The sequence below is a fragment of the Ictalurus furcatus genome, chromosome 27 (assembly GCF_023375685.1).
Source record: "Ictalurus furcatus strain D&B chromosome 27, Billie_1.0, whole genome shotgun sequence".
Classification (NCBI taxonomy): Eukaryota; Metazoa; Chordata; class Actinopteri; order Siluriformes; family Ictaluridae; genus Ictalurus; species Ictalurus furcatus.
The window spans coordinates 8,380,096-8,406,813 of NC_071281.1; the positions used below are offsets into that span (position 1 = coordinate 8,380,096).

Below are 26,718 nucleotides of genomic sequence, written 5' to 3' on the forward strand. Positions count from 1 at the left end.
CCATACCAGGACAGACGCTGGCTTTTGGACCTGACGCTGATAACAGCTTGGATGGTCCTTTTCCTCTTTGGCCCGGAGAACACGACGGCTATTTTGTCCAAAAACTATTTGAAATGTTGACTCGTCGGACCACAAAACACGATTCCACTGTGCTACTGTTCATCTCAGATGAGCCCGAGCCCAGAGAACTTGGCGGTGCTTCTGGACAGTGTTGATGTATGGCTTCTGCTTTGCATAGTAAAGCTTTAACTTGCATCTGTGGAGGCAGCGGTGAATGGTGTTGACTGTCAAAAGTTTACCAAAGTATTCCCGAGCCCATGTCAGGATATCCGTTACAGACTCATGATGGTTTTTAAGTCAGTGACATCTGAGGAATCGGAGATCACGTGCATTCAGAAGTGGTTTTCAGCCTTGCCAATAATGAGGTAATTCTGGCCATCTATAACAAGTCATTTCTATGTCTGGTAATGTGTGCAAACATAAACACTTAGAGACAAACTGTCCTGGAAGCACTAAACACCACAAATAATCACAGCTCAAAACAGGAGAGCATTGTTTTCAATTTACAACTATAAAACTTACAGTTTTATGTCATTATTTATTTATTTATTTATTTTTACAGTTATTAGATTAACATGTGCATGTATTTAATAGTGCAAGATCTTTTTATGGAACAGGCCAGTATTAAGCCATCCTGGTTTTTAGCATGAAGTTTCATCACTGGAGATATATATTGATGATGCTGTGTTTACTGGACAAACATCCTGTATTTCTCTATTTCCTGTATTTCTGCTGTCCTGGTGATGATGCAACCATTCATGAATCAGATCACTGACTTACTGGAGCCATAATGTAGCTTTTCATTTGAAATGAAAACATGTATATAAATTTTTTTTTAGAAACATTCCATTTTCCAAAGTTGCAGAAATAGAAACTTTATGTTTGAACATAAATACTAGAATCTTATTGTGACAAATGTAAAAAATACATTTATAAATAAACACACTGTGCTGTTGTGCACTTCTGGCACCTCTACAACATGCCCACGGTAGTTTCTTCAACCATAAAGCTTGTTTTTAAATGTGTATAGCTGGTGTTTGGCTTTGGTTGCATAGTAATTAGGGAGAGGACAAAAGCAGTGTCGTTTGTGCATGTTCGGTGCCCCAATTAACTTCCTAAACTTTAATGAACGGTGACTAGCTTCATCATTTTGCATTGTTTTTATATATATTAGTTACTTGATAATAAGCTTTGTAATTTGGAGCTACAATAGTATTGTATTAAAACAGTGTAATCTCAGTGAATCTTACAGTACAATATGCTTTAGTAGACAGCAGTATTAACTCCATAAATAGACATGAACTTAGAAATGAACTTGGAAACATGGGACCACTGTGACCCAGGTTAGTGAGTAAACAGTGTCTCTGAATCAGGTGAATGGGGTCAGTCAGGTCCAAATATTTTTCATCTACTACAAGGGACATCTTGTGTCAGTGAATATTCAGACTAAATGCTGAGTAGACACCCATTAGCTATTCAATTAGGTTGTGTAAAATTGCATTCCATGAGTCAGATTTTTGTTCAACCAGAAATAGTAATTTATTTCAAAGCTTTCAGAAGAAATTTCAGAAGATCATTGCCATATCATTAAAACATATGTGGTAAAAAAAAAAAAAAGTAAAAAAAGTTAATATATCCACAAGAACAATATGTAAAGAATTGCCAACCACTGTGAGATGCATATAGAGCTCATATAGAGTTCTTTTGAAAATTCATAGTAAAAAAATACAAATCATTTTTGGCTAAAAGGTGTTTGTCTAGTATTCTAGTTACAGGTTATTGGTCTTGAAATACCCTTAGAACAGCAAACTTCACTAAAATGTATCCAAATTAGTATTTGAATTTGGATCATTCAGGCCTATGAATCCAGAGGGAGAGTGTTTCAATGAGAAAACAGGCATTGAGTGCAAATTGGACACTGTTAAGCTCAAGAATAATTTAAATTATTTAACTATATGGCCTCATGGTAATGGTTTGACACTGCTCTTTGAAGTCTTTTTTTTTTTGGTTGTGGGAACTTGAGATCCAAGTTCATGTCTGATAGAATCTGTAAAACAGATGAGCTCTTAACTGCAGCTGTTTTTGAAAAGCATTTGATGCGTTCTCAGAGGTCAGTGGTCGCTCATTTACTCCAGGCCTGCAGAGAATTTCAGACTCTCCGTTCTGTTTCATTTAAGAGATTACAAAAACACAAGTTAAAAAAAAAATTATCAAAAACCATTTGAAATTTACCCCTTTATACTGTGTAGTACAAAACTCACCCATCTATATTCCATTTGTTTAGAGGGAAAAAATCTTCAGATATTATTTAATGTTGAATTAATGTAGCAGGCATTTACTATTTACTATTAACACTTTAGACCCTTTTCCTGTTATAAAATGTGCTGGTATAACATAGTTCAGCTCTGTAATGTGTGTGCTCCAATCCTTATCATATGCTTCCTCCTCGTGCTACTGGAATTATCATAAATACAAGTTTCCAAGCATGTTATTACCAACTTATTTTTTTAGTAATCACAAATTAGGTCATAGCCACCATTTTACCTATCTAACCATACTGTGGAAAATTTACAGTGGAGTAAAATGTTAGGAAAATACCAAAATAGATCACGATAGGTAACAATATCGGTGCACTTATAAAGATTCAGTAATGATGAGTGGCTAACAAGACCATCTAACAAGCTTGTGCATGCAGCATTAATCCCTGAATAATATCTGGATGATAATAATCTGGAAATAAGTCGATCCTTACCAGAGTTTTAACATTGTTTCAATGTAATTTACTTCATAAGGAGCTTATGTTTATCTCATCACTGCTACTATGATAATTTCCCATTAGTTTAATTGTAGGATGTATAATGTAATGCTAGCACCAATGTGGATGCTTGGATTCTTACAACAAGAGACAAAAACAGAAGAAAATTGAGGTTCTACACTACAGCCTGGTTGAGGTGAAGAAGAGACAAAGTCTTCTTTGTCTTCTGTCTAGCTCATGGTGATTATTTCATACTTGTCCTTAACGGTGTTCTTCTCCTCATGCTTTTTCTCTGGCTCTATGTGGTGTAGCTCGATCAGCAGGTAGTAGATCATTGCTCCCAGCACACCTCCCACCATCGGACCACCAACTGGGATCCACCACCAGCAGCCCCCGGCTCTGAACACACAGCAAAACACACTTACTGTATGAAAACACACTGTCTAGTTACTATTGGTGGTGAACATGCACACTCACAGGTTTGTAGGATTTTGAAGAAGAAGCCATTAGATTTCCATTTGTCCTATGCTACACTGATAAAGGTTTTGAACTTGCACGCAGGGTCATGTTGGGATATGCGGAGGAGTTTGTTTAATGAAAAGCTTATCTGGTAGTTTAACACAAACAGTAAGGAGAACAGAGCAGAATCACATTACAACTGTACACCAGACTCGACAGATGTCCAAACAAAACATACATTTACCCCATTTTTATACAAGAGTTTTTAAAAAACAGTGCGGTTTTGACCAGGATGCAACACGTGGCTATAATGAATGCACTAGCGATTAAAAAACTCATGTTCAGCTCAGGAAGTGCAGTGCTTCTGAAGGGTATTAAGAATGTAAAGCGCTGACACAGTCGTTCTCCAGTATCCAAATATTATTTATAAGGAGTAAAAAAAAACCAATAGGTTTGCTATTATATGAAAGCAATCAGTGGCAGGGCAGGGCAGTGTGGTGTGATGTGAAGTGAGGTTACTGTTACCATCTCCAATAACATCACATTATTCCTCTTATACCACAGTAATTTCCTAATGATTATACACTGATCAGCCATAACATTAAAAGCACTGACAGATGAATTGAATAACATTGATCATCTCATTAGAATGGGACCTGTCAGGGGGTGGCATTGTATACAGTATTAGGCAGCAAGTAAACAGTTCTCAAAGTTGATTTGTTGGAAGCAGAAAAAATGGACAAGGGTAAGTAAGGATCTGAGTGACTTTGACATGGGCCAAATTGTGATGGCTAGACGACTGGGTCAGAGGATCTCCAAAACTGCAGCCTTGTGGGGTTTATATTGGCATGATCATGTAGTAGAGCAGAGCACTCTAAATAGTGATGCAGAATAATTAGACTTTTGGTTGAGAGTGCCCTCTGCTGTACACACTAGTACTTGTAGCCCTTTTCTCAGTGTCTTTAAACTAATGGTTGAGGGTAATTATGTAACTTTTACAGTATAGTGATGTTTATTTTTGTCAGTATGAATGTAAACCAGTTTGGCTTTCTGTTTCCACACAGAGACGATATGTGACCACGACTGTTTATCTTTAGGTAACAAAATAACACAGTGTTCTGCTGGTGGGTGTTTAGAAGAGAGGAAAACCATGTTTGTGTAAGAGAAAAAGAAATAATGAATACCACTTGGAACCCAGTATGTGCAGAGAGTCTCTCCTCTTCCCAGTTTCCCAGAGACACACAGGGGTGTTGAAAAATGAACCAGCTGTATCAGAGGAGCAGACATGGGTTGTCAGATGCAGACTCTATTAAGAGCTGTCGTTGAAATGCTCTTTGTTCTCTCATGCTGGCAAGCTGGAATACCCAATTCACTATGTTTAGAAGACATCACTGTTCCACTGAAGAACCAACCAGTAGCTAGAGTAGTTGCGCTAAAGTGTTTGGGGTTTGTGTGTGTGTGTGTGTGTGTGTGTGTGTGTGTGTGTGTGTGTGTGTGGTACCCTGCTATGTTCCACCCAGTGTCTATTCCTACCTCAACTAGGTTCCCAGGATTGACTTTGAATCAACCCCAACCTTGACTAGGATGAAGCAGGAACTGAAGATGAATGAATAAATGAATTGGGGCAAATTTCTGTCATGACATAACAGCAAGAGTAAATCAATGCTTTGTCTAAGCATAACAATTGGTGCTCACTTTTTACTGTAGCATTGACCATTAAATATATTTCATTAATATTTTCCAATATCTTCCATGGCATCAAGCAGAGAATACATTATTCCTCCAGCTACTTAATCTACATCTGGCTAAACTGGGATACAAATAGCAGCATGTTGCATTTACTTTGTTAGCTAGGTTCAGCTTAGCTACAGTTTTTGGGCTGAAATAATTTTAAATAGAAATATTATCATCTGGGAATACAGACCCAAATAAATATAGATTTATTTACCTAATACACACTTACAGAACACTTTATTAGGTCATTCACACATTCTAATCAGCCCAATCGTGTGGAAGCAGTGGAATGCATAAAATCATGCAGAAACGGGCCAGCAGCTTCGGATAATGTTCCCATCAACCGTCAGAATGGGGGAAAAAATGTGAACTCGGTGATTTAGACCGTGGCGTAATTGTTGGTGCCAGAAGGACTGATTTGATTATTTCTATAACTGCTGATCTCCTGGGACTTTCATGCACAACAGTCTCTAGAGTTTACTCAGAATGGTGCAATAAAGAATAAAGATCCAGTGAGTGGCAGTTCTGCAGATGGAAATGCCTGGTTGAAGAGAGAGGTCAATGGAGAATGGCCAGACTAATTTGAGCTGACAGAAAGGCTACAGTAACTTGGTTAATCAGTCTGTACAGTTATAGTGAGCAGAAAAGCATCTCAGAATGCACAACACGTGAAACCTGGAGGCAGATGGGCTACAACAGCAGAAGACCACATTGAGTTCCACTTCTGTCAGCCAAGAACAGAAAGCTGAGGCTCAAGTGGGCACAGGCTCACCAAAACTGCACAGTTGAAGACGCGGCCTGGTCTGAGGAATCTCGATTTCTGTGCTGAGGCACACAGACGGTAAGGTCAGAATTTGGTGCCAACAGCCCCAGAAGCCATGGACCCAACCTGGCTTGTGTCAACAGTCCAGGCTGGTGGAGGTACTGTAATGGTGTGGGGAATGTTTTTTTTGGCACACTTGGGCCCGTTAATACCAATCAATCATCAGCATATTTGAATATTGTTGCTGACTGTGTGCATCCCTCTATGGCCACAATTCAACCATCTTCTAATGGCTACTTCTAGCATGGTAATGCACCATGTCACAAAGCAAAATTCATCTCAAACTGGTTTCATGAACATGACAATGAGTTCAATGATCTGAATCCAATAGAACACCTTTGGGATGTGATTTGCGGGAGATTCGCAGCATGAAAGTGCACCTGAAAAGTCTGCAGGAATTGCTTGATGCAATCATGACAACATGGACCAGAATATCAGAGGAACTTTTCCAATATCTTGTGGAATCCATGTCACTAAGAACTGAGGCTGTTTTGAGAGCAAAGAAAGGCCCTATCCAGTATTAGTGTAGTGTTCCCAAAAAGGTGTTCTATGAGTGCATGTTTTACATGTAAAATCTTATCAAGCCCCAAATTTATGGGTTGGAATATTTTTTTTCTCACTAACTCCTTAGCCTCAGCAGTGGTTTAAATTTCACCCAGATGGGGCTGCATTTGTTTAGCTAGCTATTGTTTCTTTGAAGTTAATATTGCTCTAAGGTCATAGCATTAGAGTGAAGTTTAATATGAGCTCTGACATAAGGAATTGGGTAATGTCAGGGTCAGGTCAGAGGTCAAGCAGATTTGTGTGAGTGTGTTTTCTGTACCTGAAAACCTCCACCCCCCAGCCTGCCACTGCAGTAAAGAGCCGGGGTCCCAAGTCTCGGGCAGGGTTGATGGGATAGCCGCAGTTGAAACCCATGGCCACTGAGATGGCCAGGATGGTGAAACCAATGAGCAGTGGCTCCATTCCTTTAGGTGCTCCGATGTTTTTCTTGTCCACGATGGCCAGGACACATAGCACCAAAGCTGCAGTGGCAATCACCTGCATCAATAAGCAGTAACCATTACCATTACTGTGTGTGTGTGTGTGTGTGTGTGTGTGTGTGTGTGTGTTTTGCTTGTACTTTTCTCATTTGTTAGTCGCTTTGGGTAAAAGCGTCTGCTAAGTGAATAAATGTAAATGTAATGTAATGTAATGTAATGTGTGTGTGTGTGTGTGTGTGTGTGTGTGTGTGTGTGTGACACAATGTTTTTGTCTCTTTATGTGGACCCAATATCTCAAACCTTTCTCAGTTCACTTGTACATACTCTCTATTTAGATTTTCTAATTTATAGTATTCAGAATAAATCCACTGCTAATTTAACCAAAAATGCTAAGATTTTCACTAACAGTCGAAAGTTTTTGAATGCTTTGAGTTTATTTCAGCACTGTTGAATTCTCAGCTCTGATTGATCAAAAAGTCTTTATTTAGAAAATTAATTTTCTATAACAACAGCTCTGACAGTAATTCCAGCTGCATAATAGATCACAGGTTAATATTAAAGCACTTATTGTAAAATATTATTGTTTCTAGTAACAACTCTTTGAATTACTCTGAACTCTGGTCAGAGATTTAGCCTTAGAGGGTCCTTCTGACCCACACCAACATGTATGCTTAGCATTGATAAATGTCTTGTCTAGCTTTAATAAAGGTTAAACTGTGAAAGTTAACTAGGTTACACTGGGTTTAACCTAAAACCTGTGGAAGTGGAGGAGAGAGCTGAATGGTGACCAAAATGATTACCATCATGGACACCCATGGTCTCCAATTGCCTTCATGGCACATGGGTCAGTTTGAGGTGAAGCTTCAGTAATAGACTGATCCAGTCACAGTGCAGTAAGGACTCATATTAGGACATCATTCAAGATTGCTATCATGTCAACTCATCCACTGTGAATCTGCATGAGAGCAATATTACTGCTTGTAGATGAAATCATAATATCCATTTTAGCATTATAGCTCATTTATTTATAGCATTATAACTCATTAATTATAAGGGACTGTTTACTCATATACAGGCCAATACAATAATTTACGAGCTTGTTCTATTTGCTTAAATTGGTTTTATGACATTCATTTTCATCAGGTCCTCCCCTGAGGTTTTAATATCCTCCTAGTTTTTCATTTCAACTTTATCTTTTGTGGTTGTGAGTATTATATCTGAACATTCAACGCCCACTTTAAATGGCTTTGGTTCTGGAAGGTTCTCTCCCATTCATTACTTCCATATGCATTTCATAACATTTTTAAGTAAGAGTAATTTCATAACCCAACCAGCTATGAAATGAATTATGACAACTGTATCCTAAATAAAAGATTTGAAAACTAATGGCAAAGGTACAGGATTGTGTACTTAATGTCTTAACAAGAATATTATACAGATTAAAGCATGGCAAATGATGTCATATAATCAGATACCCACCTCTATTAGCCTGTCTCTATTAGCAAGTATGCACTCGTATAGTTTTCAAGTCTTAGTGCTTTGCAAATATTGCAGTTTTGTCTATAGTAATGTCTTTTTAGTTTTGTTGTTCTTATGTTTCACTGTCTTCGTGTGTATAATTTGCTAGTTATTGGCTTATTCTCACTGTAGTGTTACAGTCATGGTGCAGTGTTTTACCCTGGACTTTTCTGGAGCCAAGAACACTAAAATAGTGCATGGTTGCTATTTAGCTCCTTTTTTGTTACTATGCTTTTAACACTTTTTATTGCTATTTTAAAAAAATAAAGTTGAAATGAAACAAACATCTACACACTTCTAAAACAAATGGAAAACAGGAACTCTCCCTTTTTAATGTTTTTTTTAATTGATATGCAAAACTATTTTTTCCTTCAAATTATCGTCACAGCAATGAGTCTCTTCCTGTAATGGTTAAGGTTAAATGGATCTTGTAGAAGTATCTTGGTCCACTCCTACACGCAGAACATTTTAATCTCCATTTATTTTTAGGTTTGTGCTTGTGGACATCCTCTTCAAATTCTGGCCACAGGTTTTCAGTAGGGGTCAAATCCTGTTATTCTTTCAGACATAAGGGAAAATGTGTGTTTTGATACTTTATGTTGTCTACATGCTTTTTGAATAATCCCTTCTCCAACAGCTCTGCACAAGAAAAATCTGGCAACCTTGGACGAATGAACTGCATGTGAACAATGCACTGAGAAAATCAACTCAAACATCTATGCATCTTGGCTCTGAACAAGGATAATTATCCCTATGCAACTGCTGACACCAAGTTATGTCAACTTGTTCTGAATAGAAGTCATGAAACCAAATGATTAAAATAAATCAATTTGTAGATCCAAACAGCGAAGCTCCATATCTCAGACGTGTGTGTATGGTATACAGTATACTCAAATGCACACAGTACCTTCAGAACAGACTCATAATGGTCTATAGTAGTAGGAATTCTTTGCAAAATCCAAATCAAATGACATGTTCTCTCACCTGATCAAAAAACCCATTGAGGGCTGAGAGATGCTTTGCTGGATAGGTGGCAAAGATGTTTGCAGTGGAGTTTTCACCTGTGACCAGGAACTCTCCATTGGAGTAGTTCATGAAGGCATCTGTAGAAATGAAATATTTTCTATTAGCTCTAAGTTAATTGTTCATCTCTACTGTATACATTTTCTAAATATGTTTTATTTTGAAATATAATACAGATACACGTGCTTATGCAGTTGTAGTGAGTGCAGATCGGCACAGACATATGTAGGTATTTATTAAAAATAAAAAAAGCACACATTGCTGAAGACGTTCATCTGATACTAATATGGTATATATATTGATAATCACTGAAGACAGCAAGGCCATACTTCCCAATCCAAGAGCCTTTTTTTGAAAATCTCTTTTGAAGTGGTATGAAATATTTACTCACCATAGTACAGTCCAAAGACAGCACAAGAGCCTGCAAAAGCACCAAGGAACTGGGCAACCACATACACAGGGAATTTTTTAATGGGAAACTTCCCTAAGACTGCCATGGCTAGAGATACAGCTGGGTTTACATGTCCTCCTGTAAAATGAAGACAATTATAAGTCAATGCCCTACACTTTGGGATTATCATCATTTAGTTAAATTGACAGAATGGTAATTTAAGCATGATGGTGGCCAACATGTGTTAAAACTGCATTCAGCAGACACCTAAGGTAATGTGTCCTCTCTATTAGTCTTTATTATACACTTGGCTTCCTGGGAATTGGGTCTGACATAATCAGTCTAAGTCGTCTTAGGACACTCTCAGGCGTAGGAGTGACCCCTATTTAACTCCAAAGTACTATAATGAGCTCTGCCAACTCTCACTCACCTCATCTCACTGTCTCAAGCCTGGGAAAAACAAATGTAAAACAGGAACTCTCCCTCACACGTTCTCCTGGTCAGTATCATAGTTAAAGAGGCTTTGGTTAATATGTTATTTTTTATTAATACGTAATTCCTAAGTAGTGCATTGTTTTCTAACTGTTTTTTTTTCCCTTTAAATGATCAGCACAGCAATGTGTCTCTTCCTGTAATGGTTAACAGTGGACAGATCTTGTAGAAGGATCTTGCTCTGCCCCAACATGCTGAAAATTTTAATCTCCATATATGCTATGGTTTGTGCTTGTGGACATCCACTTCAATTCTGACCACAGGTTTTCATTCGGGGTCAAAATTGGAGATTGATGATTAGTTTTCCTGCAACTATTTCTGTGTTTATATGGATGTGTATATGGGGTCATCTTGATCTTCAACTATCTTGTTGAAAGCTCTATCTCTCTCTCTGAGTCTGAAACTCCTGGCAGAGGGAAGCAGGCCAATGTACTTAATGTTAATTTAAACAATAATTTTTGCCCATGTTTTTTCATGATGGCCAATAATTCCAGAGTTCAATTGTAAGAGTGGAAGTATATAGATTCAGTCATATCATTTGCAATGAATCAGTTACAGTGGTGGAAAGCACAATCTACCATTATCTTACTTTTCTTATAGTCAGCCTATTTGACTGGACCCTTGAATTTAAAAAGTTTTATTTCATTCCTGAATAACAGAGAAATCTCTAGAAAGAAAGGTGATGATAAAACGTGGACATTTTAGGAGAAATGCCACATATGACGCTCCTCCTTTTTCCTAGTTATCGTCTTATAAATTCTCAACTAGTCATAAATTCGCTACTAAACTACTAGTGATGATTGTTCCGCACCCACTGCTTCCCGTTTCCTTGTTAAGCAGAAGTCACTTGACCCCAAATTCTCAGCGTTCTCCCTCCTATTAGATTTCCACAATCTCTCTTCCTGTCATTTAGGATGTGGTCTACAATCACAAATTTCACATTAGTTTGCTAGTGTTTTTGACTCCCAGTATATATGTATATTTTTTTCTGTCCACTTGTTCAGGACTCCAGAAATGTCACATACACTGCATGTCTTTTTTGCAGTGTGATTTTCTTTTTGCTTTGCCTGCAAAAGTGCAGTGTTTTCTTTCATGCCTCATTTCACTTTAGTGATAATGTGAACTAACAGTCCATTTAAAAATCACCACTGATGATTCATGCTGATGGTATAAATCAGCCCAATAACTGTCTTATTCAGCAAAATGTATAAATTCCTGAGTCATACATACAGTATGATTGGTACTGAATCCAGAATATACCCAATAAAGTCCTGTTAGATACACATAGTGTTTCATATCTGCATAGTCAGTCGCTAAAGAGTGCATAATCAAACCACTGAATGTGCTTCCCTCTTAAACTTGACACCCCCATAGAGTACACTCTTGGCACAGAATACCACTAACTCCCTACTCTTAATTATTTAATCTCTGAGTTCACATGAGGCAGGAGTCCATTAATTTTACAATTAATTACATCACACTCTCACTGATGGAGATGGAGCGCCCAGTTTGAAGCATGCTGTATCCAGTTGTGTTGATCTTATGATTAGTGTTAAAAAGACAGTTTAAACCTGCCTCTTTTCACAGCAGAGTGGACTGAACAGCAATCACAGACAGTTTACACATTGTTCTGATGGCTCTGTGGTTAAAGGCTCTGAGCTACTATGAGAGCAAACACTATCCTGCCAAGCTGTCACTGTTGGACCCTTGAGCAAAGCCCTTAAAAGTCTAAGCTCAAGACTGATGCTGTGCTCTGACTCCAGCTTCCTAACCAGTATGTGAAGAAAAGCATTGCACTGTCTGTACTTGTTTATGTGAGAGTAAAGGCTATTTTGGTCTTTTGATTTATAATTACATCATTACCTTGCTCTTACTTTCTGTAAATGGTATTTATAGAAAGTTCAGTTATATGAAGTATCTACTTAAAGTTTCCCCTTAGCTTTATAAAATGTCTTTTTATGGTTACATTAGATTAAGGGAAATGACTGTAGCATTTTTCTTCATTGTTTAGGAAAAAAAGGATCTGAAAAACTTTGAACATATGTATGCCAGGTAAATATCATTGCATCATAAAATATAACTATATATCATGCTCCAGTATGCAAGTGCTACAAGTACTTGGTTTAGAAGGGCAAATCTCTAATTTGTGTATTCACCAATTCTGGATTTCTTGATGAAGATAGTAGTGTACGAGCTTGAGTCTTTTTTGTGATGTCAAATAGAGATATTTTTTGGAACTAGCACAAAAAACACATCCTCGTTATAACAAGTTTCAGTGACTTTAATAAAACAATTTGCTCAAAAAGTCTCATCAATTTAGGAATTCTTATGCCAGCACTTAAATTCTGAGGGCATAAGTGTTTATAACTCCTGGTAGGATTTTACAGTAAATTGAAACAAAATATTAAAAGTTCGGTACTTGTTTTTTTTGTTTTTTTGTTTTTTATTTGTTTGGTGTCTGACAGCACTGATCAAAGATCATGGAAAAGCAAAATATTACAGTTCAGACAGACTGTTAAATATGCCCATTGATTTGTTATGATGACTAAGCTGAACTGGGTTATAAACAGGGGTTAAATTGGGATTCAGGATGTGGGGGGGGGGGGGGGCTTGGTTTCTTTTTTTGGTGGCAAAAAATATGGGAACAAAAACTTTATGTCCTATAACATTGCCTCCTATAGCTATGCAACCAACTTTGCTCAGAGTTAGGGGTAGGGCTATGGTTAATTTGTGAATGATGATAATGTAGAGAATGACTACTCTAAGTATGGGCAAATCACCTTAGCTATTTATACATCAGTGCGGATAATTTTACAAGCAGTTTTTTTTTTTTTTTACACACGCCTGTCTTTTTTTTATTATAATAATACATTTTTAACCAATTATAATCACTAATTTTTTTAATGATTGACGATGGTTGTCTTGATTCCTTTCAATCGTTGCCTTTAAAATAGCTGCATCAATCCGATCACTCTGATCATTACACCGCTAGTTACCACACTGAACACACTGATTTGCTACAGATTTGCCACTGATGCTAACAAACTATAAGAAGCTGTCAAATAAGTCTAAGACAAGGCAAAAACTTGTCGATACAAAGCAACCAGGATTTCAAAAATGATCACTGTCTTCAGTGTCTTAGTTTGATTTTATAAAAGTTTAGGCTATACAAGTATGAATTATTCTGTTACCTGAAACGCCTCCTGACACATAGACAGCCAGCATCACGCCTGTGGTGAAGCCAATGTGGATGGTGAGCGGTTCACCCAGAGCTCCTCTGCTGAGTACAGCCTGTGCCACCGAGCCACAGCCAAAAAGCTGAGAAAGGACAGACACAACAAATCAACAGACAGGGACAGATGACCAGTGCAGAAGAACAGTCTCTCCTCTATTGTGAGGCAGATCACATTAAAGCTCTGCTGTTCGGCAAAACTTCAGCTCTAATTAGAAGTGGCCATGGAATCAAAGAATTCAGCAAAGTGTGGACTGACAAGAACAGGAGAGCAACAAAAGATGTCCACTTCTACAGTATAATGTTCTTATTGGTAATTAACAGTGATAGAAGCTAACAGGACACTGTGGGGGGAAAACTCTTTGTGTATGATCACAGAACAGGCTCCTAGTATTGTTTGGGAGATCTTGTAAGACTAGTGTTTGTTGTTTGCAACCTGGGCTCATACTGTAGGTTTGAAGGCAAAAAGGAAACTATAGACAAACATTGCTTAACATCATTCAAATCACTGAAAGATTAAAAGGCACTGCTTACATTATAACCCAAACACTTCCTTTTTACCTTCACTTATTCATTCTACCGTTGAATATAAATATCTTTTTGAGCTTATGGGTTTGTAACAGCTCTGTGCTTGGGTTGAATTCTGCCTCACTGTGTAACTTGCTTTAGACAATAACATCTGCCAAATGAATACCTGTAAATGAAATATGTATTAAGTAATTAGTTGGCTATAGGCACTAGTTAGTTAATTAGGTGCTGAATTAAGACCTACAATGAAAATGTCTAAAAAAATAAAATAAAATAAAAAAAGACCTTACACTAATGGAACTGACACTTTAATTAATACTTCTATTAACGTCAGCAAAATGTCAACTGCTTTATTAAATGTATCCAGGTTCATATCACCAAACGATACTATTATATAATTGTACCCTCTTTTGTCTTTTACATTACTACACAAAACCTCTAGACAGAAAACAAATGATTTAAACTGCATTACATATTTGTAGCATAATTAAAATATTGTTAAACTTTTAACCTCCCATAACAGTCCTTTCCTGAGATGTCCATGACAAATGCAAGTGTCTTATTTGTATTTACTAATCCATTAACAGAATGTGTCATCTTATATTTAGCTTCATGTTGCTCAATGAGAGAGAATTGTTAATCTTCGAACTGTCAGATATCAGATGAGGTCAGAGAAGGTTAACAAACTAAAACTGAGGATGAACAGAACTGTCATGCTGTAATCAGGGCTTACATACATGAATTACATGTATATAATATATTACACAGGCTGTGAAGCTGCGTACAATATCAAGTGGGGACTAGGTTTAATGTAACTATCATTATTACATACAAATATTACTGTAGATCTCACTGTCCACACACTTCCTTTTACCCCTAATTGATATGATTACATCCTCATATGAGGACAGTAGGTAGAAGAAAACCTTGATTAGCTTTCATAGTTATGTTATTAGTATATGAAGAAATATATAAAGAAATTAAAATGTACACAATGCATCATAGTATGAGCCTCGAGAGGATAAGATGAAATTTGTTAGGTCATTATTTTCAGCATTTTCAGTGATACCAAATGTATTATCATATAAAAATAGAAAAGAAATAATACATGAATCAATTCCCCAAGTTCAATAAATCAGACGATAAATGTGACTATACACATTCTTGGAGTCATGAAACTCCAAGTGCTTGTCAGTTTTAAGATATAAGCTAAAAATATATTAATAAAAGCAAAACCACTGCATGCATTATAAACTTTTATATAGTTTATTTACCTTTTATATATATTCTTGCTGATTTTTGACATATTTTAATGTGTAAAGTTTATGTGTAAAATATAGTGCATATGTAGTGTCATGTGGTATACAGTATATAGCCATTAGTTGTAACTGTTCTTATTATATCATATTTGAGATAAAGGTACAGTGTATATATTCATTAAATCATTTGTGTTGGTGTAATATTCTACTTTTATTATTATTATTATTCAGTGAAAACTGAACAACACTTGCTTGCACTCAGCTGCAAAATTTGCATGAAATATGCCAGGGTGATAAATTCATTATTAATGTTAAAAACAGGTATTTTGTGCAATTTACTTTTATATTACTGTCACTGTGCATAGCAATAATAATAATGAAAAAAAACTGTTTCTTACAGATTTGACTACTTACTATAAGTACAAATGTCCCGAGGAGTTCCGCTAGAAACTCTCTGATGATGGCATGCCGAAGTGTGAATTTCTCTCTCAGACTCCTCAGGCTGTCCAGCTCCATGTTTGCTCACAAATGCCTGCTGTTAGTGAGTTAATACCTTAATGCTAAGAGGATCAGAGAAACACACACACACACACACACCGTGGTTCGGGTCCGTTGACATATTTCAGCGATGATGACTCGGGAATGAATCGGTTCCTTTTAAATGACTCTTTTAAATGAGTCTGGCAAATCATATGATCAAAAACATGTTTTTGGATATGTTGCTGCGCTTTTATGCAACCTTTCAACAGCAACTAAACGGCATCATAAATATTATCTTATCTACTGTAGATATATTTTATAATATTATAATATAATATTCTTACTTCAGGTGTTGACATGAAAGTCATGAGTGTGTGAGTTATAGTTGTAGAAGATTCAATATATCTTTTGTTAGGCTATATGTCAGTTTATATTGTTATATTTATATTTAAATGTATTTTATATTTTATATGTGAATTCGTTCAGTATAATAAATCAATGAAACTAGATTGGGGTGTGGGGACATCTCATACCTACTGTAATTAGTTATATTTAATTAGCTTAATTCTTAATAATTAATGTATCATTTTTGCCCCAATGTCCTCACAAGTTTTTTTCCTCTTAGAGACAACTACCGATTGAACAAACTTCTCTCTTCAAATGAAATTGTTAATTAACTGTTCAGCAGAAATGTACGGCAGAAATGTTCAATAAAAATGAAACTGGAAAAAAAGAAAAGAAAAAGAAATTGTTAATTAACTGCTCAAAACTAAATTCCTTGGTTGGATACGGATTGCACTTGCGCAGTAAGACCAACCATCTTGGAGTAATTGTCACACAGTGTTTTTGTCCACCAGAGGGCGCTCCTTGAACACGAAACGCACGTACACTGGCGGTGAAGCCGCGGCCGGCAATTTCTCATTCCGGACAAAAAAAAGTTTGGGGCTGGCTGGTAGATATGGTTCAGTTTAAATATAGTGTGATTTAATTACAGATAGTTCGGTGCTGGTTTGTGTTCTTTTGGATTAATTAGTAAACTGTTTGGCTGGAAAATAAGCGACCCAATAAGCAAACACTCTAGAAAGCTTGAGGAGAAAAGGTCTGAGACAGGTAGCCCATGGAGAGATGAGTGAGGCTCAGCTCATTAATCACTACTCACTGTCACTTTTTCTGAGGTGTTGTCTTTGATGTGAAGCAGATACACACACTGTTGACGCGGCGTGTGCGTGCGTGCGTGCGTGCGTGTATGTGTGTGCGTGCGTGCGTGTGCGTGTGTGTGTGCTGATGGATAAAAAGCACCCAGTGGGCTGGGTACAAATTAAGACATGATATTTATTCCTTTAATGATCTTAAATTAGTGTTATCTACTCTAGTGTAAGATATGATAATCACTATCAAGTAGCCTAGTTCATATCATATGACTGTACCGTATATATGTATGTATGTAATAAAGGTACAAAATATGTAACTTTGTTATTACCACCCCAGAGACAAGGAACAGTATTTGATACCTTTATTCCTGAGTGTATGCATGTACATATGTATGTATTTATTTAATTGTATTTTGTTACCAAAAAACAGTCAAAGTTTATGTTATGTTATTTTATGCTACATTTCAAAAGCCCATATTATAAAACACTCATTTTCAGTTTGCACTTGGCGAAAGTGAATTGAAATAATATAATGTAATATAATATATAGTGTAGTAGATGATAGACATGAACGAGTGAAATCTAAAACTGAATCATTTGCGATGGGTAAATTCAGTGAAAGCATTTACTGAAGTATTAAATTAAATTCTAAAATCAGCTAAATAAATAGTTTTTATTTTAAAACCCGAGTATGAAAGTACTGTAAATGTGTCAGAGAAATTTATGACACAAAAGCGCAGCTCCTCTTCTACATCATCTCTTTAAAAAAAAAAAAGGGGGGGAGATTTTACTGCTCTGTTTATTGCACCGACTGTTTAACTTTGGAGAGAAAGTGTGAAGTCGATTATTTGTTTTTATTTATTTACTACATCTAGGACGTCTTCCTGGCTGATGCGCACATGTTTGGGGTGGATGCTGAAGTTGCTGCTGTTGGAGGTGTGAATGTGTTTGTGGTTTTAATCCCCGCAGCTTGAATGTTGCGGGTGTTAAAAGGCAGATTTTAGATGTTGCGGGTGTTAAAGGCAGATTTTAGATGTGCTTGTGGTGTGTATTGGCTGCGCTGAAGTGCTGAAGGAGGCGGTGGCGCGGCGGGAGGAGACCATTCAGCCCAGGACAGAGAAGCCAGAGGAAGGTGTGATCGCTTGATGTGGAGAGATGAACAACATCCTGATGGCTGATCTCTCTCTCTCTCTCTCTCTCTCTCTCTCTCTGTGTGTGTGTGTGTGTATGATGAAGTGTTTTTGAGCTGTGAGGCAAACGGACTTTGAAAGTCTTTCACGTTCACGTGTGATAGAGGAACTTAAAGGGAACAGACATGGCAACCAAGTTCCCAACCTCAACAAAACTCCCCAGTGTTTAACTAACACACAAAGTGTTTATACAAGTCCAGCTGGACGTAAATGACGTAAATGAACAGTGTAGCAGTTAATTAGGCTAAACACTGTAACAATTAGCCTACAATAGATTACAAATGTAGTAGCTAACCTCATTGGTTGTTGTGTACTCTGAAATATGACGTGTTTATTTTCTTTTATTTACAACTTCCGAGAATTAGGTTCAAGAGAAAAAAAAGTTCTGTCAGTCCTTTATGTGTATTCTTAGGCTCTAGTCTAATAATACGCCAGTGTTGGTAGTAAATTAAAGATGAATCATGATCACACACACACACACACACACACACACACACACACACACACACACACACAAAAACCTTCTACAGAAAAAACATACAAATATATTTTTTAACCAGTAATTTAATCAGTGCTAATTGTTGTTGTAATTAGGATAGTATTTAGTTAGCTATATTTTTTAGCTTTTAAACAAACACCTCCATCGATTCAGATCCTAATCCATATTGTACCATAATAAAAAAACGTCTTATCCTAACAGCAAAAAACCTGAAAGTATATAGTAATATACAGTAGATAGTATCCTAAATGTATTTCAAAATTACAGTTAACATAATTTTTTTTAGCCTATTTAGACCACAAACTACTCCTGTGTGTCGATCTGTGCCTCTTTAGGCTTCTCCTAGAATAAAAATGATGAGCATTTACTGATTCGATTCACTTCACTGACTCGTTTGGCTTTTTCAGTCCTCTTAAACAATTGCGTTCAAGCAGAAATTTACATACGAAGCCTATTTACAGTCTCGTTTAATTGCTACTAATTACATTCAATTATTATTAAAAGGACCGACTTTGCAATGACTTTCGATTTGCTCGACTCGCTTCAAGAGTCGTCCAAGAAGATCCGGTCCTTTCACGACTCGCCCATCACTGAAAGTGGGTGGTATCTGCCAGAGAGAAAGAGTAGCTTTATGTAAATGTTGGATTTTAATGATATCAGGAGGACGGCCCCTGTATTCGCGGCCCAATAAAAAATGGACCCAATGCCGACACCTGCTTATAAACACAGGAAGGAGTCCAAAGTCCTAAATTCTTCGTGAAGTCGGTGTTGGGATTGAGCGCGCGCGCCACAGCATGACCTCCAGCGCAGTGCAGCTCCCCGGCGGGCTGAAGGCGGACCCCGCGGCGCTCATGGCATCCCTGCAGCTAATGCCCTCACCCGTGCCCAACCCGGAGATCAAGTACACCAAGGTGGGTAAGACCGCTCCAAACACAGGTCTTTAGGAGCTGAAAGGGTTCCAGAGCGCGGCTTTGGTTTATCTTTTGCGCGCAGTTTGGATGCCACGCGCATCGGACATTCGCTCCCTGAAGGGGTTTAACTTCAATTATAAGTAAACCGGTCAAAATTTGGGAACCTAGCTCCTCTTTCTAGCCTAACTTTACTAGTCATTTCATTACGCTCTCATTGTGTGGCAGTGTAAACCAGGAAGCCCGCCTGTATTTATTCATAAGATTAAGTGCATTGTTTTTAATGTTTACTGTGCGCTCTTTTTTTTTTTTTTTTTTGGTCATTTGTCATATTAAGAATGCGTGTGCGCGCGCGTGTGCCTGTGTACGCATTGGAGACTTGCACTGCCACTCTCCACGGCTTCCTATCAGCAGTACCATAAAAAAAATGCTCTTATTTAGCCTATTCTACCTCTTTTTACATGCTGGATGTGTGCACACTAATGGCTTATAGATCCACTGTTGTGCCACTTTTTCCCCATTGAGAAATTTCCCACAGAGAGTGCCCATAAAAACACCCTATGTAGTTCCCCAACTTGGCTGAACTTTGGAGGAGATAACGCTCTTATCTGCTTTCTTGAAGAACACAACTGCCATGCTACATAAGATTCAGAGCTAAATGACAAAGCATTTTCCTATTCTGTACACCCCGTGTAGGAAGTTGAAATAGTGTGTGGAAATGTTATTGCATTACCAGAGAGCTTGCAGGCGATGTGCTTAATGCAGGTCTTGTCAAGCAGTGGATGGGCAACCTGCAGTTTTAACAACTGTGGACACCAGCACACTTTAATAGCAAGGTTAATGTAGCTGATAAACGGATGCTCCGATTTCTCAGGCCAACGTGAAAGAGTTCTGTTGTGATTATGCGAGATGGACAGCTCTTGTTGTCCAGTCATAGAAAATGCATCCTTGTTATAAAGTAATGAAACATCATAATATACAAGCTCAGGAGGAAAGTGTTTGAAATGGCTTTTGATTTAAGGTGAATAACTTTATTGCTATGATAGTACTGGCAGGTATGTAGGTAATGGCACACAGTACACACAGAAGGAACAAAGTCCACTGGTTGTGATAGATAGAAAGCCAGGGCTTCATGAGATATCTGCTGGCTTCCACATGAATTTATTTTCACATGTACACACTTACATCTACTCGTGTAATCTGAGTGTACTCTGAGGAAAGGGAGTGTGACTTGGTGGACGAACCCTTAGGAATTTGAATTATCCACTTTGTGTCGTTTGTAGAGGGGTAGCGGTTCTGATTTATGGCTTCTACTTACATGAGCACCTCTTACAGCCTGTTACTACTTCTTTTCACATAGTTTCTCTCTGCATGCTGGATTTCAAAAAGATGTTAAGTCGCATTAAAGATACTCTGTTTGTGGTGCAGAACAATTCTCAGCAGAACATTATGCAATTTTATCTTTATGCAAGTCTTTGTTCAGATCCTAGGGCTTGATTTAAGGGGCGATGCAAGCGGGTACCATTTACTCCATTAAAAACAATGGCAACAATCTTCCTACTAAAACTGTTATCCTTATTTTCTATCCCTTTTGTATTCATGCCATTACGTGACATGAATTAAGATATCTGTTATCGATAACCTTCAGAAATGGCAAAGAAAATAATAATAAAAAATATATACTGACTGTTGTTACTCAAAAAAAGTGATTAATATTTTGTTTATCATGTTACTGTGTAGTGACATTTTTTAATATTTGCTAGCGTCAAATTAATTTATGCGTTTACATTTAATATTTTATGACATTTACAAAGCGATTTAATGACAATTTAGGAAGTCCTTGTTATCTAAGTATTTAAATGTAAATATATAGATACATTCACAACCTCGCTGTCATTTGAACTTACCATTTCCCCTACTTTTTTTTTTCTGACCACTGTTGAAAACTAACATTATTCTAGAGACTTTTAAAGATACTGCAAACACCCCCTTCTTCTCTTCCTGCCAGTGTAGTCCTAGCCAGCTGTAGTGGCTCTGCCAGATCTACTAAATCACTCCCCTATCAGCACTACCAGTATGTGAAGCCTCCTTTGATGCTTGTGTAGTCTCCCACATTGTTTACACACATATAGCATGTATGGAATGTTTTAGTATGGGAAAAACAACTTTTATTCAGTATCTAAGCATTTAAAAAAAGTGTTCTAAATCTGTGTGTTTAAAAAGTGTTCACATTCCACAAAAAAAAAAAAAGATACCAGGTATTCTTACTTACTCTTACTTACGTACTTTTTCAGATCTTAGTGATAGTTACTTTTCCTTACGGCGCAAAAGGTACATTTATGTCCCCCAGTATACAAACAGTGTAAATGTACCATACAAATATATAACAGTGGTCCAATTATTTACCTTTAATGAATTTTAAAATAATATTACATCAACTAGATCCTGTAACAAGTTATAGAAGATAAACTCTTCCGAATCCAAGCAACAAGCGTTTTTTAAATCTTAAAATCCCAGTTTGATCATTTTTTTCCGAGAATAGCAACATGGTTAATGTCATGCATATAGAAGGTGATTGATTTAGCTATGTTAGGTTTAAAATATTTTTGGCAGTGTGTTTCAATTTACAATAGCTCATAACAGCCAGACCGTCTCCCATGACAGTTTCCCTTCCAATATGACTTTAGAAAAGATGCTTCAGATTTTTTAACAACCCATGTGAATGTGTGCCCTGTCCTTACCTCACCCTGTCACCCTGAGAAAAGGTGAGACAGGGACACACACTTGTGTTTGTTACCTGATAGTGTTTTCACTCCCTGTCCTGGCACTACTGTGTGTGTGTGTGTGTGTGTGTGTGTGGACTTGAGATTAGATAGAAAGATTTTATTTATCTTCCTTCTTGACTGATTGCCTGTTTAGATTGAGCCTTAAATACTACAGACATGTAGTGTTGAAATTCTAGCTTATATTCCCTCCTGTATTTGGGTCTCTCTGAATTTCTGTGTGTGTATGAACTCACGCAGATAGACAGAGCGATGGATGTGCAGACGGTGCGCGGGAGAGCGGCTCTGCTGAAGGTGCTCTCTGTATACGCTCTGGCCTGCTGCTCTGATAGCAGCTCAGAGGAAGCCATAAATTAGCCTCCCCTGAAGGGGAATTATTGATGTTTTCTCTGTTTGTGGCTCTCAGATGGCAAAGGAAGGCGGGAAAGAGATGGAAGGAGAGGTACAGAGTTTGCGTATTTAGGGTAATTGATTGAGGGTCTGGGACCTTTCCATGGGAGAAAGACTGGGAGGAATCTCTGTGCTAATTTTACCTCCCATGATGATGATGATGATGATGATGATGATGATGATGTACTCACACCATTCTGGTATTGAAGTTGACATCCTAAGAGAGTAAATCTTAAACTGGGGGGGGGGGGGGTTGGGGGTGTTGGCGTTAGTGTGTTAGTAATTCATTAACTCTTAGTCAATTATGAATCAGACACCAGTACTCATACAATTATTAGTTTATTATTAGAGTATTATATTATTGCTATGCACAAATATTAAATGAGATCATTTCGCTATTACTTCTCTGTTTAAAATACATATTAGTGGGGAATAAAGTTCAAAATTAAATGTCAATCCATACCATTATTCTGAAAGACTTTTTCTCCCTTAATCCCTGTTTTTTTCTATAAACAGATTTATGAAACAATACAAGTAATATTGTACTAATATCATAAAGGGGTTTTTTTTTTCATTACCAAGTTCACCTTTTCCAAACTCTATATTTATTTATTTCTCTCTCTTCCTCTCTCTTTCTCTCATCTTAGCACATGAGATCATTTCATGACAAAAATGGACTTCAACTATCAAAACACCACAAACACATCTTTATCAGTAAATCAGTGTGTAATGGCATAAGAACAGGAAAATGTTTTGTTGTCACATGCACATGTCTCCATGTTTTCTTATCTGTTTCATTATAGGCTGCAAGAATTTTGAAGACTGTCTTCACTAAATTTGTGGCGAAACAATAAAAAATGTATTTGCAGTTTGGTCCACATAAAAAAAAAAAAAAAGCAACTGAAACATTATTCATATAAATAAGATAAACAAGTGTATCTCCTTTGACCCATATATACAGTAAATTCACCCCTGTGTAAACTTTTATATACACTAAAACAATTCAACATGTATGTATTTCACTTTGGCATCCTCTGAGTTAATATTTTACATTGCGTAATACTATAGTTCACATTTTTGCCTGATAAGGAGGCCTACAATGTTTGTGTAAACCAAGTGTTTGTAAACCACTCATGTGAACGAGGAATTCGTGCTGGAAAAGTGAGTTAATGCTAAACTTAGCAGTTTGAATGTATTTAGTCTGGGTGAAACAGGGCTCACTTTGCCTTCGCACAGTGTACAATTTCTGGCCCAGTGAGGCATTCTATACATTGTGTTACACATCTTGATTGTATGAAGAGCTCGGTTGTTCCTCATCACCGACATTTTTTCACTCTGCATTAGCCGCTTATAAAATGCTGCACCCTTCCTGCATTCACGCTTGAATTTCTTGCCCTCTGTGTCAGCAGTTAAGGCTTTAAGTGTCCGGCTGGAGTGAGAGCTTTTGTAAACTAATCTGGGGGACAGCTTGTGTGAATGTGGTAGGCTCCATCAATCCGTCAGTGGGTGAAGAAGAGCAGCTGGGGGTGTTTGGGGCTCCCCTGCTCTGGGTGCTGTCCAGCAGGCTGTAATATATGGCCATGTCTGACTGGGAGGGTCAGTGGCCCTGGCTTGCGAGAGCCTGCCCCCCACTTCTGGAGTTTTTCACTTCAAAACGCACCATCTTTCCCTGAAATCCACATCAAACAGCGCCCAAGGTAGAGGGTACACGCAGAGGCCGCTGATTTATTATAAGCAGCGCAGTGAGGACTCTCCCTATCGGTCTCTTGGGTTCCCTCTCATCTCTCTCTCTTGCCTAATCTCTTCTTTCTTACTTCTCCCTTTTATTGTCTTTGGCCTTTTCTTTATTTCTCACTCTCTCTGTGGGTAAACATGCCCTGAATAGAACTATTTATCCTTGTCTCATCATGTTGTTTACCCTCATCTCTCCATGCTTAATTTTACAAAAATCACAAACTTCAGAGAATCTAGCTAATTAATCCATAAAGAGTGATTGGCAGGCATATTATTTTTGTACTGGACTGATTCATTGAATCACAGACATTACTTATTTGTCTCTTATGTGTGCTTTGTCTGCCCACTCAAGCACTTTGCACAAACATCATCTGATCTTTCACAATGTAGAAGCTATAAAACAATTTATACAGATTTACATTTATTCATTTAGCAGACGCTTTTATCCAAAGCAACTATATTATACAGATGCTGGAGTTTTGCAACAAAAGGTGCATTTCAACAAAGGAGATATATATATATATATATATATATATATATATATATATATATATATATATATATATATATATATACTGTGTATATATCATTTCCACTACATTGCAAACTGTTATCTTGAATAACAGAAGTGGTTACATGATTTCAGTATGTGGCAAAATACAGCAAATTGTGTTTTTTGAAAATTGTTTTTTCTTTTGTTGTGCGAATATGATGTCAACAAAACTTTAAAGCATAATGGAAATGTTCCACTTTGTCACTGATATAAAAAAAACAGGCTGTAATAATTGCTTGTTAGAAAAAATGCAGGTCTTTAAATTTTTAAGAGGGTTGCTCATTCTGTGAAACTTACAGTTGATCAGTCAGACGCATTCAGTATGAAAATCACCACCACAATAATTCCAGGGGCTGAAATCTCCAGTGGAAATGCACCTAAAGCTCCAGCATTCCCGGGTTCCTAAAAAGGTTCCTTCAGTGAAACGAGCCTAAGGACAGCGTACAGCCTTATTTCTGAACCGAAGCTGCACCATGTCACACCACAGAGAGAGAAAGTGAGGGTGACAGAGGCTAGTGAGAGAATGTGAGGTTGTGTGAGACAGAGAAAGAAAAATGAAGTGCAAACTTTGTGAAAACGTATGTTTTAATTTTTCATGCCGTTCCTTTGCCTGTAATGCTAACAATTATCAATGTCTTGAAATGTGTCCAGTAACACAGCAGAAGGAGAAAGCTGCTTGATTGGAAAGGATATGAAACTTCCTGTGTGGACTGAGCCCACAGCTGCAGGTGCCCTGCTAGGATCCAACTGCCTCTGGAATTTTGGCCTGTTGCACACAACCGCACATATAAATTTCATTTTTTTACTTGTCTCCTATGAAAACAAGGCACAGAAATAAATGCCATTAAATATTCCTCATCTGTGTGAGCTATGAGAAGGTGCTGGGGGCCAAACAGATGTTGCACTGGCCGCATCGTGAGCTTTGGCATCCTCTGCCCCCGCGGTCCAGCCGAGCCTCGCGAGAGAGAGCGAGCGGATCATTGTTTCTGTGGCCACTAGGGTCTCGACTTTCTCCTTCCTCGCTGGCTCCAGGGTCCAGAGGAACTCCCTCTTCCTGTGTGAAGTAATAGGCTCGATCAGAACCCTAGTGTTAAGTAGAAGCAGAGTGTTGCACACATCGCGTGCTGTAACTCCCACTCCCAAAATCTGTTTATAATAGGTGCATCTCATCACCATGTTAGTGCTGCAAACAAGGACTGTCAGAAGCCAGAGATTGGCAGTCTTAAGAGAAAAGCGCAGAGTTTTCTAAATGCTTGCAGCTGGTCTGTAACACGTGCACGCAGACCCAGTGTGTCCTCACCATCCACTTTTCCCATCAGGCCCAGCTAGACAACACAACAGTGTCCCCGTTTGTACATCTGGCCATGCATACTAAATGATGAGAAAACTGTCTTGCAATAAATTCTTTTATCTAAACTATTTCAGATGTTCTTTTCCTTACTATTCTCTCATTGCTCTGCTGCCTAAACACAAAAGTTGCAGATCTTAGACTACCAATAATGTCTTCACTATTCATCCCTGAGAATAGTGTTTTGATCTCCCGTGTCGCCTCTCTGACGTCTCTGGGAGCACTGCAAAGAAAAGTAAAACGTTGATCGATCTGAAATTTTGCACCTTTGCACTTGCGCTCTAAGCCTTTTCTTTTTTGCCGAAGCAAAAGTGCAGTTTAGCGAAACCTCGAGTGTTGATTTACGGTGCAGCCCTGTCGCCCTTAATCAACTCTCTCAATAGGACGAGACAAAAGTGGGAGCGCCCCCTGAGCTCAGGGAAGTC

General features: G+C 37.8%; 2 protein-coding genes across 2 annotated transcripts in view; one reads left to right on the forward strand and one right to left on the reverse strand.

Moving 5' to 3' along the window:
- Positions 1-1,004: 1,004 nt before the first annotated feature.
- On the reverse strand, positions 1,005-15,848 carry aqp9b (aquaporin 9b). Its single transcript, XM_053617206.1, has 6 exons — positions 15,672-15,848; positions 13,430-13,556; positions 9,747-9,884; positions 9,317-9,435; positions 6,655-6,872; positions 1,005-3,214 (listed from the first exon to the last, which is right to left on the reverse strand). Exons 1-6 carry the CDS (start codon positions 15,771-15,773, stop codon positions 3,046-3,048), a joined length of 873 nt encoding a protein of 290 aa, XP_053473181.1. The 5' UTR covers positions 15,774-15,848; the 3' UTR covers positions 1,005-3,045.
- Positions 15,849-19,194: 3,346 nt separating this feature from the next.
- aldh1a2 (aldehyde dehydrogenase 1 family, member A2) overlaps positions 19,195-26,718 on the forward strand; it is a 28,234-nt gene continuing 20,710 nt past the window's right edge. The window contains exon 1 of the mRNA XM_053617036.1: positions 19,195-19,488. Coding sequence (XP_053473011.1) covers positions 19,372-19,488 — 117 coding nt within the window. The 5' untranslated portion in view covers positions 19,195-19,371. The remainder of the gene's footprint in view (positions 19,489-26,718) is intronic.

What these genes read in the sequence shown, in the direction of transcription:
- aqp9b (XM_053617206.1), bottom strand. Translation starts at nt 15,773, where the DNA reads ATGGAGCTGGACAGCCTGAGGAGTCTGAGAGAGAAATTCACACTTCGG. An exon ending in TGTGTCAGGAGGCGTTTCAG is followed by an intron (nt 9,885 to 13,429) that starts GTAACAGAATAA and finishes TTCATTTTACAG; the next exon opens with GAGGACATGTAAACCCAGCT. An exon ending in TGGGGGGTGGAGGTTTTCAG is followed by an intron (nt 3,215 to 6,654) that starts GTACAGAAAACA and finishes CTGTGTGTTCAG; the next exon opens with AGCCGGGGGCTGCTGGTGGT.